Source organism: Hyperolius riggenbachi, chromosome 1 (assembly GCF_040937935.1).
Source record: "Hyperolius riggenbachi isolate aHypRig1 chromosome 1, aHypRig1.pri, whole genome shotgun sequence".
Lineage (NCBI taxonomy): Eukaryota > Metazoa > Chordata > Amphibia > Anura > Hyperoliidae > Hyperolius > Hyperolius riggenbachi.
This window is the reverse complement of record NC_090646.1, coordinates 157,266,509-157,288,494: the sequence shown is the minus strand read 5'-3', so window position 1 is coordinate 157,288,494 and position 21,986 is coordinate 157,266,509. Positions and strand designations below refer to the sequence as shown.

The 21,986-nt window shown below is 42.7% G+C and overlaps 1 protein-coding gene across 1 annotated transcript in view; it reads right to left on the bottom strand.

Moving 5' to 3' along the window:
* Window positions 1-11,011, bottom strand: part of GLRA3 (glycine receptor alpha 3) — a 279,839-nt gene extending 268,828 nt beyond the window's left edge. The window contains exon 1 of the mRNA XM_068269115.1: window positions 10,653-11,011. Within this exon, the coding sequence (XP_068125216.1) occupies window positions 10,653-10,723 (71 nt within the window). The 5' untranslated portion in view covers window positions 10,724-11,011. The remainder of the gene's footprint in view (window positions 1-10,652) is intronic.
* Window positions 11,012-21,986: the final 10,975 nt, after the last annotated feature.

Here is a 21,986-nt window from a genome sequence, read left to right as displayed (position 1 = left end):
AAAGGGGGTCAACCACCATATTAGTATGGTGTTCCTAATATTCCTTTAGGTGAGTGTATGTCCACTCAGGTGACCATCGGCTGAGCATCACACAGAGAAGTGAAATGGTCCAGTGTCCAAGTGAATTGTGGAGCCAGTCTGTACTGTAGTGGAATTAGAATAGATCAGGTAACGATGCAGCCTTCTGCCACAGAGCACTTTTGGAGATCAAATGACATTGCTGCTCACTACATAGAGGGTGGGAGAAAAAAACATCCAATGGTAATTCACTTTGCCAGCAGTAAACACGCTGTCATTGCTTATAAATTAAAGAATGTAAATCAAGGTGAGGTAAGATTTTTTAATGGGGCAACATTGACTAAATATTGTAAAAATAAGCAATTTTATTAATTATGTTATAATCAGTAAAGCTTAAAGTGTACCTGAGACAGGGGATTTAAAAAAAAATTATACATACTTGGGGCTTCCTCCAGTACCTTCTAAGCTGATCCCTCCATCTCCATCCTCCTGCGCTGTCTGGATCCTCTGCAATTTGCCCTAGAAAGTTCTCCAGTTGATGCAGGCGCAGTCTGCCATGTGTGCTCCAAGGTCAAGCTCCCAAGCCAGCAGCATTCTTCACCTGCTCAGTAGCACTGCGCAGGTGCAGAACGCTCCCAGCATCCACAGTATGCCCCAGAAGGGAGAACTTTCCAGAGCCAATTTGCCGGGGGAGGGAACGATCAGCCTGGAGGGGGCTGGAGGAAGCAGGGTATTTATTTTTTTTTAAATCCCCACCATCTCAGGTTCCCTTTAAGCATATTTTCCTTCTGATTGGCCCCCATCTGTCTGCTAACTGTGAGGAAAGGGGTCAACATTTATTTAAAAGGCTGCAGAAAGTAACCTGCTAGTGGACAGTGTAATTTCCCTACAATCCAAGAATATATTGTTATCAGCAGGTGAAACAAGGCATTGCATGGCATCTGGTTAAAGCTAAATGATAACAAAACCAAATTAGTCTCATGAGAGGTAAGCACATGGCAGCAAAATAGCTCAACTCATGGGTGTAACAATTGCCCCTATGACCTCTGCCACTTGGGGGGGGGGAGGGGGTTTGAATGGTGCGAGGGCTTTGGGGGCCTGCTCCTCCTTCCACTCCCCACCCGCAGATGCAGCCAATGTGTAAAAAATGTCTATGTAGTTGTTAAAAATCTCCTTATTCCCTCTCAAAAGCTGTCCCCTGCCTCCCCCTCCCCCAATGCAGAGTGGCGCAAGGGAGCAGAAGTATATTTACCTACTTCCTAGAACAGTGGGTCTCCTCCATACTTCACAGCTGAACACCTTCTACGGCCATTTGCCGGCTCCTGATTAGTGTTGGGCGAACATCTAGATGTTCGGGTTCGGGCCGAACAGGCCGAACATGGCCGCGATGTTCGGGTGTTCGAGCCGAACTCCGAACATAATGGAAGTCAATGGGGACCCGAACTTTCGTGCTTTGTAAAGCCTCCTTACATGCTACATACCCCAAATTTACAGGGTATGTGCACCTTGGGAGTGGGTACAATAGGGAAAAAAAATTAGCAAAAAGAGCTTATAGTTTTTGAGAAAATCGATCTTAAAGTTTCAAAGGGAAAACTGTCTTTTAAATGCGGGAAATGTCTGTTTTCTTTGCACAGGTAACATGCTTTTTGTCGGCATGCAGTCATAAATGTAATACAGATAAGAGGTTCCAGGAAAAGGGACCGGTAACGCTAACCCAGCAGCAGCACACGTGATGGAACAGGAGGAGGGGGGCGCAGGAGGAGAAGGCCACGCTTTGAGACACAACAACCCAGGCCTTGCATGAGGACAAGAAGCGTGCGGATAGCATGCTTTTTGCCGCCATGCAGTCATAAATGTAATACAGATAAGAGGTTCCAGGAAAAGGGACCGGTAACGCTAACCCAGCAGCAGCACACGTGATGGAACAGGAGGAGGCGCAGGAGGAGAAGGCCACGCTTTGAGACACAACAACCCAGGCCTTGCATGAGGACAAGAAGCGTGCGGATAGCATGCTTTTTGCCTCCATGCAGTCATAAATGTAATACAGATAAGAGGTTCCAGGAAAAGGGACCGGTAACGCTAACCCAGCAGCAGCACACGTGATGGAACAGGAGGAGGCGCAGGAGGAGAAGGCCACGCTTTGAGACACAACAACCCTGGCCTTGCATGAGGACAAGAAGCGTGCGGATAGCATGCATTTTGCCGCCATGCAGTCATAACTGTAATACAGATAAGAGGTTACAGGAAAAGGGACTGGTAACGCTAACCCAGCAGCAGCACACGTGATGGAACAGGAGGAGGCGCAGGAGGAGAAGGCCACGCTTTGAGACACAACAACCCAGGCCTTGCATGAGGACAAGAAGCGTGCGGATAGCATATAGTGTGGGGGAGCGGTGTACTACTGTTCCCAGCAGCGACACAGAGCACAATGCTATACAGTGGTGGGTGAGCGGTGTACTACTGTTCCCAGCAGCGACACAGAGCAGAATGCTATACAGTGGTGGGTGAGCGGTGTACTACTGTTCCCAGCAGCAACACAGAGCACAATGCTATACAGTGGTGGGTTAGCGGTGTACTACTGTTACCAGCAGAGACACAGAGCACAATGCTATACAGTGGTGGGTGAGCGGTGTACTACTGTTCCCAGCAGAGACACAGAGTGGCAGTAAACACAATGCTATATAGTGTGGGTGAGCGGTGTACTACTGTTCCCAGCAGCGACACAATGACTGGGGGGACCCTGGCTAGCCTGGCTGGAGAAAGAACTACCCTGCCTGCCTACCCAAAGCTAAACCCACAGACAAATGGCGGAGAAATGACGTGGATCGGGTATTTATTTACCCGAACCACGTGACCCGTTCGGCCAATCAGAGCACGTTCGGGTCCGAACCACGTGACCCATTCGGCCAATCACAGCGCTAGCCGAACGTTGGGGGAACGTTCAGCCATGCGCTCTTAGTTCGGCCATATGGCCGAACAGTTTGGCCGAACACCATCATTCTGCAGAACCCGAACAGTGGCGAACACTGTTCGCCCAACACTACTCCTGATCACATGACCAATGCGAGTCACATGATCAGGAGCCAGAAAATGGCCACAGAAGGTGTTTAATTGTGAAGTATGGAGTAGAATTACTGAGCTTGAAAGTAGGTAAATATATAGCCCCTGGCACAACTCTGCTAATTAATTTTTATTTTTTGGGTGTCACTTGTGAGGTAGATGTCAACAATCTGAATTTTGTTAGTCATACAAAATCAGGAGTTGGAATATGACAGAGGCAATTTCATAATGATGTGTTATTATATAGGTTAGGTTCCAGTCTCATTCAGTGCATATGTTCCTTATACTAGATTATAGCAGGGACATTAGAATATGACTATTAAGCAGTAGATTGTGAACTCCTCTGCGCGACAGTTATTGGCATTAGGAACTCAATATACTCTGTAAAGAGCTTTAGAAAATGCCACATTGATTTAAATGCAAATGATAATATTTAATAATAATACATAACATTTTCAGTAACTGGAAAAATGTGGGTAGTTATAATTAATTAACATCATTAAAGAATTGTGCTAATTATTTTATTTACACACATTTCTTTTTTTGTGTCACACTGTAACTTCAGTCTTTTCCCACCTAAGTCATATTGAGAGAAATTATTCACATGGACTCATTTTGTAATTCAAGTTTTGCAGATTCAAAAGTCTTAAAGAGGAACGTATCTGAAAGATAGTAGTAGAGGGAAAAAATAAATAAATCAACGCATTGCAATGTGAGAAGTTAACAAATAGAAGATAGATCAAGAAATTATTGATATTCACTCTGTAGTTCCTTCATGTTGTTTGGTAAACAATGAATCTGCAGGACATCATCTTTACTGCTGGAAGACAAAAACCACACACACACACACAGACACACAGAAATGTCTTGCTTGGCAGTTGGAAACAACCGTTATTTCCCATGATGCAAAGAGGTTTACAGAGAGGAAACTGTCTGGGCCATGGCCCTGACTTCACACGCTGTAAGAGGGGTTTCCCCACAATATCAGCCATGCAGATGTCCATGATGATTTATTTGAGAAGAGGTGAAGATTTATCATGGGATAGGGGGTATTGGCTAGTGATTGGGATGAAGCTCAATCCTGGGTTAAAGTTCCTCTTTAAGTGTACATCATTACTAAGCAGTGGATGCCAGGACTATGCTGGAATTCTGAATTCTACTTCCTATTCCTTTTCAAAAAGGTGACAAGTCTTTAATAAATGTTATGCGTTAAAAATGTGTTTTGTTGCACATGGATGAAATGCAGGTCTTTTTGCTTCTAAAGTGAACTCTGGTTACTTCAGAGTTTTCCTGTCAGTGCTGGCATTAATAAACATGCCAGGAAGAGCAGTCACTGAAGATCACATAGTGTGAAGAAACATAAAATATTTTGTGCAATCAACGCAGATAAATTCACTGTGAAACAAGTTTTTGAGAATGGTTCCTTTCAGTGCCATAAATAGAAGGTTATGTTCAACTGCGTTTGAAGGCAAAGATGAACTATGTCTGCAGTTTACTCACACCACTCCAGCAATTGTGTTTGCATTACTTTACACAAACATCTAAACAAATAGCCCAGTTCTCAGAGGTCTTCTGTTTGATACACCAGCAAAACAGGCTTGTATACATAAAAAAATAGTACTGTTAAGTATGAAGTTCCCTGTAGGACAACCTGCCCATATACCAGTCTGAACCGTCAAAGATCTTATATATAAATTACCCAGTAGCTTATTTTCTTGAAACTCAAGATACACAAGAGAGGTGAGGGGTCAAAGGACCCCTGTTCTATTTCATCAAAGAAGTTATATGCAGTACAATTGGTTGAATAAGGCCAGCGTTTTCGCGCGAATTTTTGCTTTGCGCGCAATCGCGAATTTTCGAGCAAAATGATAACGTTTTCACACTCAAACGCGAATTTTCGCGTGAAAACAATATAGATTTCGCGGGAAAATTCACGTTTGCGCACGAAAAGTGAAAATTCACGCGAAAACGGCCGTGCTAACAGTTAGGCCCGGTTCACACTTGCGGTTTTGCAAAAACCGCACCGGATGTCCGGACCGCACCGGAGCCGGATCGGACCTGAACCGTACGGTTCCTGTCCGGATCCGGTCCGGTTGCATACGGTTTCCGTGCGGTATGAACACGGTTGCGGTCCGGATCCGGATTCTTAAAGAGATAACAACCTGTATAAAAACAAAAAAAAATGTTGGGGTCTGGGAGGTCAGCAGAAGGGGGACCTGTGGAATCAGGCCCTCCGCTGTTTAGCACTCACCTCCACCTCCAACATGCTGCCAACATCTCCAGCTCGTGCTGCTCCACTCCAAAATGGTTGCCCATGTGTCCCCGATACAATATCGCCGCAACAATCCTCATAGGAAGTGGGGTAGAACATCCGGATTTTTTGCCAGTGTGTTGTGCGCTCTCCGGTTCTCATTGGTTTCCATTGGCCGGATGGTGCAGTCCGGCTCCGCCCCGGATACGGCTGCCGGAGGAGCCGGACCAAAAAATAGCGCATGTTGGAACGGACACCGGAGTCCGGATCCGGTCCGGCTCCGGTCCGGACGAAACGGACACATGTGAACCCTGGCATAGACTTACATTGCTATGCCGTGCGTCCGTTTCGTCCGGCCAGCATGCGGTGCGGCTCCGGCACGGCTATTCCGGATAGCCACCGCTAATGTGAACCGGGCCTTAGCACTCTTTTGTAAATCAAGCCCATGGTGTTGTTCTGAGCAATCTGTTGTAATTTGGTGTAAATTTGGTATACAGGTTGTTCTTTTTCTCTTGGCCACTAAAACCCTTAGCGTATGGTTTAGGTTTAAAGTCTTTTGAATTTGCAAAATGTGTAGGTGTTGCGATCACATTTACCAAATGCTAACCAGTTTTAGTTGTGGTGAGGGAAATCACTAAGTTGAATCAGAATAATGGATACTCCTTTTTCTAAACATTTATGATTAATGCAAATCACCAATTGTAAAATGTCTAAAATTTCTGGAATTCTGAGTTTACAGTCTTTTCTTGAACCCCACGCTGTGTGTTTTAGCTGTTGCATAGATTATTTTTTTAGATAGATTTTACTATTCAAAACACAAACAATATGTACTCTAATAAAAGAGTGATACATTTAGAGGTTGTTTTATGTTTTATTTTGGATAATAGCGGTGCTTATGTTTTAATTCAAATTCAGATAAAAAAACTCCAAGATGATCTTTGACGATAATAAACATGTCTTTGCTATATGACAAACAAAAGTTTGCTTTTTTTAAAACAGAAAAAATTTGTGATAATTCAGGTTGGAGTGAGCTTGAGATGTCTCCCAGTGCATACCTGCTGAATATATGCAAATTAACCATTGTTACCCTTAGAAGCTAAACACACCTCCAGAAATGCTGGAGTGCAATGAAGTGTCAGCTTGTTAATTTGTACAGAGCCATAATAATCCAACATGCATACAGACTGTTTCAGGTTGTTTGATCCTCATCAATGCATGGCATGAATTAATTTGGCTCTATGGAGTAGGGCTTGTAACACCGAGAGGTACAGACTAACCAGCAAGCTCATGGTGAACCAGAACTCATTGGAGTGTGTGAGGGGCTACAATGGTCCTAAAAGCCCCCTTACTAAAATGCTAAGGAAAAAAAAGTTTGCTTTCTTAAAACAGAAAGAATTTGTGATAATTCAGGTTGGAGTGAGCTTGAGATGTCTCCCAGTGCATCACTGCTGAATATATGCAAATTAACAATTCTTACCCTTAGAAGTTAAACACACCTCCAGAACCGCTATATGACTAAATACAAGGTCTGGGGTTCAATGCCATCCTCAGGAATGATTAACCTATGGTATAGAATGCACATTACATACTCGGCTGTCACTGGCCATCTGTGTGGCTATTGTTGGCTTACATGAGAAGTAACATAAATCCTGTCAATAAAATGTAAAACAACAAATTCCAAATAGTCTTTTTGAAAATATGACAAGGCCATAAAATAAAGAAACACTGCCTTTAAGCAAACATTGCCTTATTTTGGAACTCAAAAAAATGATCTTACTTTACAAGGAATGTATGAAAAGTAAAAATGATGTTTCTCTACTGCAGAATAATAGTAAATAGAGACCGAAATTTCAGAGAATGAAGGAATTACTTCTATGCGAGCTAAACTGATGCTTTTTGCCTTCATCTGCAATGATGTTGGAACTGTATTCGCATTATGTTTACACTCCAAATAGGAACTAATCTTAAATCGGATAAAGATCATATTGTAAAGCGACACATCACTGGTTCTCACCACTAGATGGGGATATACAGAACAAGGTAGTAGTAAATATAGTTCCTCTAGTAGCATGCTGTTCCTCTTCTACATTGCTTTTCTGTTTATTTTATTTTTTACAACATTTTCATGTCACTTTCCCATCTGTCATAACCACATTTCATGCCCATAACTAAATTATGCATATGTATCATAAAAACAGAACTGTAGGCTCAGAAAACTGTTACATAACAATATAGTTTATTTAGTAAGCAGTACTATAAGCAACAGACATATGCAAAGTGCAAAAATCTGTAACGGCCAATCACATCTTAGTATGCTTCAGTCGAGTCATTAAAAGGTGACTTTGATTTGCTATGGATTATTGTAATTTGCTTTGTTTAATTGAATACAACTTGGAATGTAACATTTTCTATTAACATGCAACATGCAGCATTCCAAACACACAGCAGATGATTTATGGTTTCAAGACACACAGCCATGTGAAGGACGAGAGACTACAAAGGTCTTTCAACATCAATAATCCCAGCGCTCTGCTAAGAGAACAGAAAATGCATTTTCTAATCGAACAACCTTTTTCAGCCGGTTTGATCAAATGAAATCTACCATTTGTATTAACCAAAAACATGTAGTAACGCTGCAATTCTCCTTCTCTTATAAAGGAAAGAACTCTGTTCCATTGTGCTTCTTCAATGGAAGATATTGCAAAATGCACCTACACAAAGAGTGTATAATCCTATAATGCTCACAAGATACTTCACCCTGCTAGGTCCAATAGCTCTTCAGCACTGCTCATGCCGCCTTCATAAGTACTGAGTATTTCCAACGTAAACCAATGTATCCATACTGCACATACGCCACTCTGGGCCCATGCGTGCGCAGTGCAGGTGCACTTCTCTTCAGAAGTACTTGCGGACAGGACTACTTTCAAAGGCTGCACAATCAGAGCTGAGGACCAGAAGAATGATTAAAGGCCCATTTCCACTAGGATGTGATGCGATAATCGCATTGCGCCGCAAGCACTTTCGAAAATCCAGATAACGCCATCAGTTGTTGCTTACAGGTAACGGATGCATGCTGCGAGAACCTGCAACATGCATCAGATTCTTTTGCATCATATTGCAAAATTTGCAAGCATTGGAAACCGCTTCCATTGACTTGCATTGGTTCCGTTTGGGTGTGATGCAATGTTGTGGAAATGGGCTCTAACTCCAATACGGGGTTGCCATGGCAATGACGGGATGGAGCGAGCACTGGGAAGGCTCTCTGGTATTCAAAGCTTTCCCTATACATAGGTATGTATAAAACCTTTTTTCTTTTTGCTTCAAGCTTCTTTTGCACTGCAAATCGCAATTACGATATCCAATTATGATTTTCAAAAACGCATCATGCATTAAAATCGGAATCGCATGTAAGATTGCCTCAAAATTGGAATTAAAAGAGTCCTCAGATTTGCTTTAAGTCGTGGCCAGTATCAGGAGAAACAGTTGGATATCAATTTGCTAAAGACACTTGCTAAAGACACTTGCTGAAGACACTTGCTAAAGACACTTGCTAAAGTTTTATGTTATCTCACTTTACCAGAGATGAAAGAGAACCTGACAAAGCAGAACTATAGGTGTTGCTATTGCTGAATTCTTTATAAAGGTACAACCTCAGGAGCTGTCATCCCCTATAGTTAATTTATTGTTTAGTGATTAAATGGCAGAGAAAAGGGCTGCAGGACTCCTGCATGGTGGGGGCTTGTGCTAGGTCAATGAGTCACTAGAGAAATGAAGCAGCCCTGGCCATCAACAGGCACAGCTATATGTGTTCCTTTACAGGGTAATTTTTTAAATTGGAACACAAAATCCTAAACTATCATGCTTAAACTCCAATATGCAGATTTCCAGTGTTATGTAAAAAAATCATTTCACAAGCCTAATACTGTATATTGCATTTTCAGTTTAAGAGTCTATTCCTCCAACCATGACATTAATAATGAGACATACAGTATATTATTATGTCTTCATTCAAGTAAAGGAATTATACATAGTATTAATACATGGGTGAATATTAGCAAATGTAATAATATAAATTCTTACCAAAAGCGGTCATTGCCTTACAAGATCAACACACCTGGCGGATGAGTTGGAATTACGAAGTGAAAAGTACAGCTTTGAAGCAAAATTTCTTCTTGACCTTGAACAACCCATTTTACCATTTTATTCCTGATAGCAAATTAGATTATGAGGCCACTGGGGCTTTAAATCCAAACACATTAATTATTCCTAAGCATTGCTAGATAACACTGCTACACCAAGCTTCAAAACAAATATCCACATCCAGATACTTTCCTGAGGTTACTGTACTGATCATGACTCAGTAAATGTATTTCCTATGGGGTGGTCCACACGGACAATATGGCTTTGCTAGATTTCCATGTATGTTACAGAACACCCACAAGTGGGAGAGATTTATAGCAACATGGCCCCAAATGACCAGAGACTGTATAACTTAGCATTGTCTATACCAACCAGATAAGACCAGATCATACAGGATTGGAAGCGTTTAGAGTTTACGTATACAGAGTCTTTACAGCGTGTCAATCATGTGGAAGTGATCCTCTGTAATTAAACGGAAGTGGATAGCTGAAAAATGTTTAGCTAAGTGCTCTTTTAATCATGGCCAAAGCATTGATTTAATACCATCCGGAAAATGGATCAGGAAAACATAAATCAAGACATTATCAATTCACATGGGCATTTTCCTTTACACCCTGATAAGAATCAATTTCATATCTTATTGATGTCCCCTTTAAATGTTGCTGCAAGTAATTCTACTAGAACCAGCACTACTAGAGAAAGAGAGAGAACAATTGTAACAATATTTTAATACAATCAGGTAAAGTTAATTCCCAAACCAGGCAAAACGTATTTCCTTTCACCATGATACATTTGTTTCAGCATTGGCAAAGAACTTCATCACTACAAACTTTAAACCTGCCATCACCTGCATCCTGAGAAGTTTACTCTACTAGACACAGGAAGACACACAATAGTCATCTATAGAAAACTGTCACTGATCATTATAGTTTTGAAATGTAAAAACAACAACAACAAAAACAGCATTAAGACAGTGCAACATGCATCTATGCATCCTTAAAGTGTGCATGATAATATACTTCACACACAAACAAAACTGGCCACTGTAAGGTTATGCAATCAGCTAACACAACCTCAGGTTGCAGGAAAGAGCACTGATGCTTGCTGCATGAATATGGATGTGAACATCCACTTCAAAACGGCTACAAAGTGGTAGGAGACACTGGTTGACCATAACACTTACCTTAACAAAAGTGCAGCTTCCCAGAAGTAAAAACCAGAAACAGCAGTTAGGATACATCTGATCCTAGCCATTTTTTGCTCCTTGCTGGGTCGTGTGAGATTAAGATCATCAAAGTGACAGATGAGTAGAGCAGGTTGTACAAAACAGCAGGACTCTTAATTCAGCACCATGAACAGCTCCTCAGTGCGGTCTCCTCGTAATCCCGGGCAGCAAAATGAAGCTGCACTCTTGCAAGTCATCTAGTGGAGAATATTATTGCGAGGTGCATCTCTTGCTACCTTGATAATAAACATAAAATCCAGAGCAAAAGCGATGAAAGCAAAAAGACAGAAGTGCAGAGTCCACTCCAAGCAGCTGCATTCCTATACGCTGAAATGTGCCTAAGCTCTGGCTGGAGGCTGGACCCTGAATTAGTGATGGATACAGGCGTGCTTGGCAGCAGCCAATCAGAACAGGAGTGTATTTGATGGAAGAATAAAGAGCAGTAGTAACCCTTTGTATGCTGAAAATGCACGTGGATCTTACAAATAAAATGCACTATTAAAGTTATCCTGCATATATTATTATAGTTAGTTGCACTGTAACCTAATTAGAGCTGCTTTGAAAACCCACAGTACAATTGGCTCCTACAGTATTATGGATTTTCATTATTTACCTATTTATTATTTTATTCACCATAGGAGAGATATAAAATATACTGTATAATTTAGGTTTTTAGATAGAACAAACGTGTCTGTTTCATGTTTGACAGTATACAAGGTTATCCTTGCAATCATTGTACGTGTTTTGCTTTGGAGATGGAGAAAGTCATTTAAATCTGTCGCCTGCCGACCCTTCACAGTTAATGTATGTTCCACAGAGCACAAAGAACGTGGTGTGTATTTAATTTCTTTCCTCGGCTCCTCTCCAGCCTTGAGCATGCTATGAACACAAAACAGTATGACCACTGTCACTGTGGTACAATAAAAGAGATTATATTTTCTGTAGTGTAATGGCTTGATTGCTGCAGTCAGTCACATTGGCAGAATCATTGGCATTCCTGTGCCTGAGACACTTCAAGCTTATTACTTACACAGTCTCATCATCTGCCAGACCACCTTAGGCCACTATAAATCGCTAAACGCTTAGGAAAACGCGGAGCTTTTTTTCTGGTGTTTTCCTCCATAGGTTTTTCAGCGTTTTTTCACTGTTTGAGATAGCGTTTTTCAGTGTTTTGTAGTGATTTGCGTTTAGCTCTCCCATACAGGAAATGGCCGCTAGAAAGGAAACAGATGTGTTTTATGGGTAATCTGCTCTGTCTTGTGCGTAATCTGCAATATTTACTGAGGAAAAGCGACAGAAAAACGCTGAGGATTGTAAACAGCCCAGCGCTTTGGGGGCGATTTTGAAGCGCTCCTATCTTTAGCATTGAAGCGCTAATCCCTCAAAGTCACTCAGAAATGGTGCAGGCTATGAGTTTGCATTTCAGCTAATGCTTAAATTTTGAAAATGCTTAAATCATTGCTTGAAAATGCTAGCGATTTCCAGCGATGCAGAAATCGCCTAAAAAACGCTCTAGTGTGGATGGGCCCTCACTTCAGAGAAGTAAGCAGTGTATGATAAAGCCTGATACATAGGTTACTCAAACCACAAATGTTCACTTATAGCTGAAATATTGCAAATTTCTGTTTTAAAGGGGAACTGAAGTAAGAGGTATACGGAGGCTGCCATATTTATTTCCTTTTAATCAATACCAGTTGCCTGGCAGCCCTGCTGGTCTATTTCTCTGCAGTAGTATCTGAATAACACCAGAAACACTCATGCAGCTAGTCTTGTCAGATCTGACAATAATGTCAGAAACACCTGATCTGCTGCATGCTTGTTCAGGGGCTATGGCTAATAGTATTAGAGGCAGAGGATCAGCAGGGCTGCCAGGCAACTGGTATTGCTTAAAAGGAAATAAACATGGCAGCCTCCATATACCTCTCTCTTCAGTTCCCCTTTAAGAAGGCACATCACACCAATCATTTCATGTGAAAGCTATAATCATAAAAATAATAACTCTGCCTGTAAATCTATGTAATATTAAATTTAAATTAAATTATGTACATCATTCTCATCCATGCTGCTTACATTAAATAAAACATTGTTCACAGCACTCTCTCTCCCTTAGGCCCGGTTTACATTGGCGGTCTCCGTCCGGAATCGCCGTGCCGTAGCCGGACCGCATGCCGAACGGACGGAACGGACGCACGGCATAGCAATGCAAGTCTATGCGTCCGTTCACATGCGTCCGTTTCGTCTGGACCAGAGCCGGAACGGATCCGGACTCCGGCATAAGATCCAACATGCACTATTTTTTGGTCCGGCTCCTCCGGCAGACGTATCCGGAGCGGAGCGAGACTGCACCATCCGGCCAATACAAACCAATGAGAACCGGAGAGCGCACAACACACTGGCTATAAAATCCGGATGTTCTACCCCACTTCCTATGCGTATTGTAGCGGCGATTTTGGATGGGGACACATGGGCAAGCATTTTGGAGTGGAGCAGCAGTGACTTTAAACGTGCTGGAGATGTTGGCAGTATGTCGGAGGTGGAGGTGAGTGCTAAACAGCGGAGGGCCTGATTCCACAGGTCCACCTTCTGCTGACCTCCCAGACCCCAACATTTTTATTTTATTTCTACTATCTTTTGCCAAACGGATCCGGATCGCATCCTGATGAACACCTGATGCAACCTGACCGGATCCGGATCGGATCCGGATCAGAACCGTACGGTTCCGATCCGGATCCGGTCCGGATCCGGTCAGGTCATCCGGTCCGTTTGGCAGAGAACCGCAAGTGTGAACCGGGCCTTATAGTTTTCTTTACTTGAGCAAGAAATCTGATCAAATTTTCAGTTTTTATTGACATGAGTCAAACGGTCGATTGAGAATGGCCGATTTATCTGATTAATTTTTGTGAAAATTCTTGATTTGAAAAGAAATATAAAAAAGTATCATGGGTGGCAACCTTAAAGGAGTACTGAAGTGAGAAGAATATGGTGGCTTCAGTAGTGTCTGAATCACACCAGAAACAAGCATGCAGCTAATCTTGCCAGATCTGACAATAATGTCAGAAACACCTGATCTGCTGCATGCTTGTTCAGGGTCTATGGCTAAAAGTATTACAGACAGAGGATCAGAAGGGCCAGGTAACTAGTATTGCTTAAAAGGAAATAAATATGACCCCCTCCATACGGTTGTCAAGGAAATTAATATGGCAGACTCGATATCCCTCTCCCTTCAGTTGTCCTGTAAGGGCTGTTTTTCCACTACAAATCACAAAACACAATCACGATTTTCATGCGTTTTGGTTGTGATTTTACAATGCCATTTTAATGCGATTTTCAGTGGATGCTAAGAACATGAGGATAAAAAAATAGAAAGAATGCATGATGCAGGACTTTTTCAAACAGGTCACTTTTTGCATCACACTAGTATAAAAGGGTTCCTGTGAGTTTCATTATTTTTTTGTTCATTATTTTCATTATTGTGCTAATCACTTTGTGATTTGCATGCGGTTGGAAAAGGCAGAAAAATTGCACGTAGTGAAAAGTCCTCTGCACTGCAGTTTGATGTGCCAGGCAGCAAGTTTAAAATGGATAAGTCAAGGAATGCCATTTTTTTTCCATGGTCACGTTCACACACATCCATTACATTTTAGCATGCATACACACATCCAATTTTCATTGGTCAAACTGCTTGCCCTCATACTACAATGAGGTGGCAAAATTGGTCAGTGATTACCCAATGGACATTGGATGTGTGTACCAGGCTTAAAGGGACACTTAAGCCAGGAATAAAAAATCAGTTTTACTTACCTGGGGCTTTTACCAGCCCCCTGCAGCTGTCCCGTGCCCTTCGCAGTCACTCACGGAGCCTCCGGTCCCCCGCCACCAGCTAGTTTCATTTTCGCTGACAGGCCCTGACAGGGAGTCGGCTGGCTTTCTGCACCTATGCAGGCCTGGCCACGCGTATCCTTCTTCACTTTCCGATTCTCAATAGCGTCTTACACAGACGCAGGACGCTATCGCGGATGGGACCGCAAAGGAAAATACGCATGGCCAGGCCTGTTGTGCATGTCAGCGAAAACAAAACTAGTTGGTGGTGGGGGACCAGAGGCTCCATGAGTGACTGCGAGGGCACGGGATGGCTGGAGGGGCCTGGTAGAAGCCCCAGGAAAGTAAAACTGATTTTTTTATTCCTGGCTTAAGTGCTTCTTTAAGTCTAACGCAGAACATTTAGATCTGCATGACTTTTCTGGACAGTGCATTGCTTTCACATTCATTTTGTGAATGACATGCCTCCACTGCAGAGTGTCAGTACACCCTGCAATGGTACAGAGTAACCATACAAAATACAGTAATATTCCGGCATACTGAGGACCCAGCCGGTGTGGGGATATTGCAGGAGATAAGGATATTTGGATGAAAATAAAAAAATTATGCCCATTCTCCAAACTGAGCATGAAGACCTCCACATAATGCTGCCATAGACCTTTATTCATCAGGAACACAGGCTCATTATAGCTTTGTTCTGTTCATAACAAGCAGTCACGTGACTACAGAGTCAAATATGTTAATTGTATTCATTGTTTAAAAATGCTATGATGAGGGCTGATGAAGAAGCCTTCTGTAAGGTGTCTGATGCACGTATAATGGCAATGTTTTTTTAACACTGTATTAGCAAAGATAAATATGTTTCTTGTTGGAGAGATAGGTCTGGGATGCTGTTTTTAGACTGTTTGTTATACTGCTTTGAGCAGTTTTTTAACTTTATGAAAAAAAAAACTTTTTTTATGTGGATAATGTGGTTATATATTGTACATGGTTTTTATTTCTGTATTGCAGTTACTCCTGTTTGTATTTTGCCTGAGGAAGCGGGCGTGTTTTATTTGTAGTACAAATTAAATGTTGTCTTTACCAATCACATTGGTTGTGTTTGACCTTTTGGGGAGATAAGTCCACCTTACCCCCCTGATTTTACTGTTTTTTAATCGTTTCATGTTTTTTATTCTGCTGGCACCTCTGTATCCATTGACTACAGAGGGCCAGTCTCCTACTTCCCTAGTCTTTGGTTGAATGCTGCTTTGTTACTAATTGGCAGAAATGTGCTGTTATTTTTGCAGAGATAATGCCTCTCTTCAGATAACATAGGCAAGTTCAGGGGGGATTACAGCTGCGCAGAATCCCCCCTCAAACCAGGGCCGATACAGTGTCTGGGGAAAGGCATAAGTTGAGACACCAGAATGTCTCCAGGTATCCTGCTGCTCACAGCACCGTGCTGCTGCCCTCACCTTCTTTCCCTGCTATAGTTGAGTTTGGATAGAGCGGCAGTGTGTGTACAGAGCATAGAGCATCTCCAGGTAACTTAACAGAGCACAGAGTCAGATATGAGCACAGCCCTGTACCCCTGCAGTGTGAATGCTTCACTTTCCCCTCCACTACCAATGTCGGATATCCTCATTATTATCTGTATCCAAACTACTCCTGATCAATCCCATTGTCGATCGGGAGCAGATTGGAAATGTCAGCAATAATTATCAAATCCTGTCAGTCGGAGGGTAAATTGCATTGGGCCTGATTCACAAAGCGGTGCTAACAGTTAGCACGCTGGTGAAAAGCCCTTTATCACGCCTAAACTCAGTTTAGGCATGATAAGTTTAGGTGTGATAAGTTTAGGTGTGATAAGTTTAGGCATGATAAGTTTAGGCATGATAACTATAGCACCAACTGGGTTAGCACTGCAGTGCACAGCTGATCAAAAGTTTTGCGCTAGCAAAGTCTGGTGCACTTTGCATAGAGTTTAATGGCGCTGCTTTGCGTGCGGGACTTAACTAAACTTATCACGTCTAAACTTATCACGCCTAAACTTGTCACACCTAAACTGGCTTTTCACCAGAGTGGTGCAATGGTTATCACGCCTAAAGTTTCTAACTGGGTTAGCACCGCTTTGTGAATCGAGCCCATTGTGTATACCCAGCATGATGTCCCACCATATTATTATACTGCATTGTACGTGGCTGAGGGAGACCTTTCAGGAATCCCCCCCGCTCCCCTTGAAAATCCTGGGTTTGCTCCTGAGATAAGCTTACATGATTACCACTTTTATGCCAGGTCACCACTTCAATTCTATCAGTAGAAATCCACATATGGGGCTCAACTGTTAACTGGTAAACCAGCTCCATTTCTGCAAGGACCAATTTATTAAAATTATAAAATAGTTGTACATTCATGTCAAAAATCATATAGAGTGTTTAGACAGGCTCTCCCCCATTTTGCTGAGCACATATGGCAGAGGAGGAACGGAGCCAGCTGGTGCAATTTTAATAAATTGGCCCGTTTTTACACTATGAGAGGCTTTTTATGCGAGATTTGTTTTTGCTGATAATCATGTTTGGTTACATTGGGCATGGTGGTGGTGGTTATGTACTGGCATATGAAGAGTATATGATCTACTGAATTACTTCATAATTGCAAGGACTATATTCTATGTGGTGTAGCACCACTCTTCTAATTTTTGCTATTTGACTGTATATCTATGAAGAGGGCGTTCCCTTTTTATAGTGTAACTGAGACGATGATAAGTAAAAGTTTTATACATACCTGGAGCTTCCTCCAGTCCCCTCTGAGCAGTTCTCTCCTACACTGGCATCCAAAGCCTCCTGGATTCTCCCTGAGCAGCTCCATTATCTTCAGACAGATGGCGCAGGCGCAGTGCGGCCAAGCGCGCTCCCCCATCCCGGTGACGGTAGCGTGGCCGGTGTGGGCAGTTTGCCCGACTGGCTGCAATCTGCTTGGAGGGGGCTGGAGGAAGCCCCAGGTATGTATGAAACTTTTATTTCCCGTCATCTCATTCTCAGGTTTACTTTAATATATTTCCCTAAATTAACTAATAAGATCAGCTGTAGTATCGCCTACCTTCTATTTCCATATTAGACAAATGGATGGATATAGTAAATGATTCTCTGCCACTTTACAAGCTTATTTTTCATACAGTAGTAGGAATTGCCCCAGGTAAATAAACCGAATCTGGGATGAGTGCATGGATGCGGATGAGTCTGGTGCAGATTAATTCATTTTTGCAGAAATGTGTGGAGTTACCCCTTACTCCTCCTCTACACTAGACAGCTGATGTAATATCCCTTGACCTGAGAAGTCTCAAGCCTTCTTTATGACTTGTTATGGACAATATAATCCTGTACAGATATGTCTGTTTATTATGTATGATTATAATGTGCTGCCTAGCAACTTTTTTTATGATTACAACGCCAATTGCTCATGCTATTCTTTTGACTACAGTTAGGTCTCAGACCCTGCCTGTGGACTTTTTTCACCATGTTGTATTGTATCACTTCTGTCTGTATTCTATTATTATTCAGCGCCATTGACTTCTGTGCAATTTTATGAAAAATGTTTTGCTGAAATTTTGCAAAACCACCAGAAGTTCGAGGAAATTCTTGCAAGACTGCCCGAGGCATTCTCTTTCATCACTAACCCAGTGCTCTGTCACAGCGATTTTTAATTTCCCACTGGGAATTCCTATAAATCCATTGTGTGGAGAAAAAGAAATCCAGCTGGAGAACTCTTTGGGAAATTACATTTTCTAATTAGTCTGCTAGAGTTCAGCAGTCCCTCCTCCCCCAGGTTTTAGCTCAGTACAGTTAAAATATCACGTTGACATTTAGTCTCATGCATATAATTAACAGTATGGGTCCAAGGCTCAATATAGAGCTCAATCCTTCTGGGTTGGCTGATTACCTATGCAGGTGCGCAGGCATGCCAAGATGGGATAAAAAGGGCCCAAGGTGATTGTGTATTCGGGTAAAAATTAAAAGAGGTACCTTACCTCAAAGCTTATGCAGGAGAACAGAGGCGCCAAAAGGATAAAAGGAAGCTATATGAGCTTAAAAACCAAATTCTTGGTAAATAGAGGAGGTAGTGGTGGACTTACCTCCTCCAAGTAGACATACAACGACTGTAGTAAAGACAGTCAATATATTTTATTTATGAACTCCAAATATGCAACGTGTTTCGCAGGTTTGATCCCGCTTCATCAGGCAATAACAACGGAGCAATAGCATATGTGGTCAGTAGAAGAGCCAGGCACCTCTGTGTACATATTACACTATTGGGGCTCTTGGTGTTCCTTGTTCTTACTTCAAAGCTAGTTGTCTGAGCTTGTGTTCGCAAGTAACAATTTATTGCACGATAAAAAGACAATGTGTTTCGTGAGCTAAACACCCACTTCCTCAGGTCAATACGGAGAATAAAAAGGCAGGTGCACAATGCTCAAAACTCAACCTTTAAACGTATTATCATATAGTTAAATGCTTGTATGTGATAACTAAAACATATACTGTATGTGCAAGGTTATATGAGATTATATGAAAATATATGAACATGTATAAATCTGAAATATAGAAGCATGTATGAATATACATATGAAGTATATAAATATGGAAAATATAAAAAGAAAGACATATAACAGACTTGATAGGTTGCGGGCCAGGGAGATGTATTAAATCTTTCATCTGAGGACCTTCCCAGAGATGGATTAAGATATAATGGGGCACTAGGCAAGGTAGTAGATTTGGGGCCCCCTTGTGGTCCTTTTGGTAAACTAAAGGGAAGAGGTGCCAGGTGGGCCCCCTGACACCCATTAGGACCCAAGCACCTGTTTAGGTTGCCTGGTGAATGATCCTGTTCATATTCATCCAGAAGAACTAAATTAATGCTTGGAGCATAATTTCACTTTGGACATCTAATTTCCCATTCTACTGTTGTATCACCCTCTTTTGGAGGGACAGGGCCGTGGTCCTGACCTGTTTTTAAAGAGTGTGACGATCCACAGAGGGAACTTGAGTGGGCCAGACATCCCCCACATGCTCTGATAGTGGTTGCTTTACAGCAAACCAGGTTTGTGAGTACCCCATTTATTTCTTTATTTAATCCTCCATATTCTCGAAACACTTCACTATATTGGGCTCCTTCCTTTCTCTTGTTTTTCTCAAGGTTTCTTGATCTACCCCCTATGCCAAGATGTTGTGCTGCAACAAAGCAACACGTAAAAGAAAGTCTGCAGCTACCAGATAAATATACCACAAGACACAAGTTCCTATATCCATCCATCACAACATTTCAGATTACAAGATACACCCCATCACACCCCATTATCATTTTTTAGATACTCATTAAAACTGACTTAATTAGGATTTCAACTTTTTGACATTCTTCACTGTTCTTGTGATGGGAGTGGGTCTAGAATAACTGTTATTATTCCAGGAGGTAATAAAAAAAGAAAAGAACCAGGAGACATTTATGGTGTAGTTTATCAAGTTCTTTGAGAACAAAATAATAACAAGATGGGTATTCACAAAACTGGGTTAAATAGCTGCAACCACGGAATTCAGCTTGGAACTGTGGATCCAACCACCGAGTGATGGATTTTTGCTTCAGTATGGTTAGGTCACCCTCAAGAAAAAGGATAGTAGGTGAGAAAATGTAAAAAAATAAACCTCTTGCCTTGCCTCCCGCTTGGTGCCTTTCATGGCCTTGGGGCCCATCTCACAAGGGTCATAAAACAAGTGAGGCCATCATGATCTTCACACCCATAACAAGTTAAAAACACCTGATCTTAAGTATAGTCCCCTGTATCAGAGAAAGGGAAAGTTAGTAGTTGGGGCCCTCCACAGCTCTGGGCCTCCTGCATTTGCAGGGGCTGCTCTGCTTTAGCTATGCCGTTGAATTCCCATACTAAAATCAACCCCAGTGGGGGTTGATGAGCAGGAGCGTTTCTAGGTTCCTGGGAGATCCGGGCACCCCTGGGCACCAAGAGGGAACGAGTGTGCGGAGCGCATAGCGCGCCGTGGCGAAAAATGGGCGTGGTCATGCCGTGTAAAGTGGGCGTGGTCATAGGTGGGGCCAAATGTACTTGAACATAGCAGTGATGTAACTTAAATATATTCAATGTGCAGTATTTCACATATATAAGCCCCTCACCTGGCTTCTGTCTTGCCATTGGCTGGCTGGCCTGTGCGCTGTACTCCTCTGGTGGTGATGCTGTGCTGGCCTGGCTGGTGATGATGCTGTGCTGGCCTGGCTGGTGATGATGCTGTGCCGGCCTGGCTGGTGATGATGCTGTGCCGGCCTGGCTGGTGATGATGCTGTGCCGGCCTTGCTGGTGGTGATGCTGTGCCAGCCTGGCTGATGGTGATGCTGTGCCGGCCTGGCTGGCGGTGATGTTGAGCCGGCCTAGCTTTGCTAGGTGACTTGCTGGGGCTTTGCTGGGCTGGGCAATTTGCTGGGGACATTTTGGGGGGCTTTGCTGGGCTAGGGGCTTTACTGGGCTTTGTTTGGCTGTATGCTTTGCTGGGCTGGGACCAGGAGGCTTTGCTAGGCTGGGGGGTTTGCTTTGCTGAGGGTTCTGCTTTGCTGGGCTGGGGCCCTGGGGCTTTGCTTGGCTGTAGAGAGGTAGTATGCCCCAGCATAGGTTAGATAGGCAGCTTCCCCCAGTATAGATTATATAGGCAGCTTCCCCCAGTGTAGGTTAGATAGGCATCTTCCCCCAGTATAGATTATATAGGCAGCTTCCCCCAGTGTAGGATAGATAGGTAGGTTTCCCCAGTATAGGTTAGATAGGCAGCTTCCCCCAGTGTAGGTTAGATGGGCAGCTTCCCCCAGTATAGGTTTAGATAGGCAGCTTCCCCCAGTATAGATTATATAGGCAGCTTCCACCAGTATAGATTACATAGGCAGCTTCCACCAGTATAGATTATATAGGCAGCTTCCCCCGGTATAGGTTAGATAGGCAGCTTCTCCCAGTATAGATTATATAGGCAGCTTGCCCCAGTATAGGTTAGATAGGCAGCTTTCCCCAGTGCTTCCCCCAATATAGATTATATAGGCAGTTTCCACCAGTATAGATTAGATAGGCAGCTTCCCTCAGTATAGGTTAGATAGGCAGCTTCTCCCAGTATAGATTATATAGGCAGCTTTCCCGAGTATAGATTATATAGGCAGCTTCCCCCAGTATAGGTTATATAGGTAGATTCCCCCAGTGTAGGTTAGATAGGTAGGTTCGTCCAGTATAGGTTAGATAGGTAGGTTCGCCCAGCGTAGGTTAGATGGGCAGCTTTCCCCAGTATAGATTATATAGGCAGCTTGCCCCAGCATAGGTTAGATAGGCAGCTTCCCCCAGTATAGATTATATAGGCAGCTTCCCCCAGTATAGGTTAGATAGGCAGCTTCCCCCAGTATAGATTATATAGGCAGCTTCCCCCAGTATAGATTATATAAGCAGCTTCCCCCAGT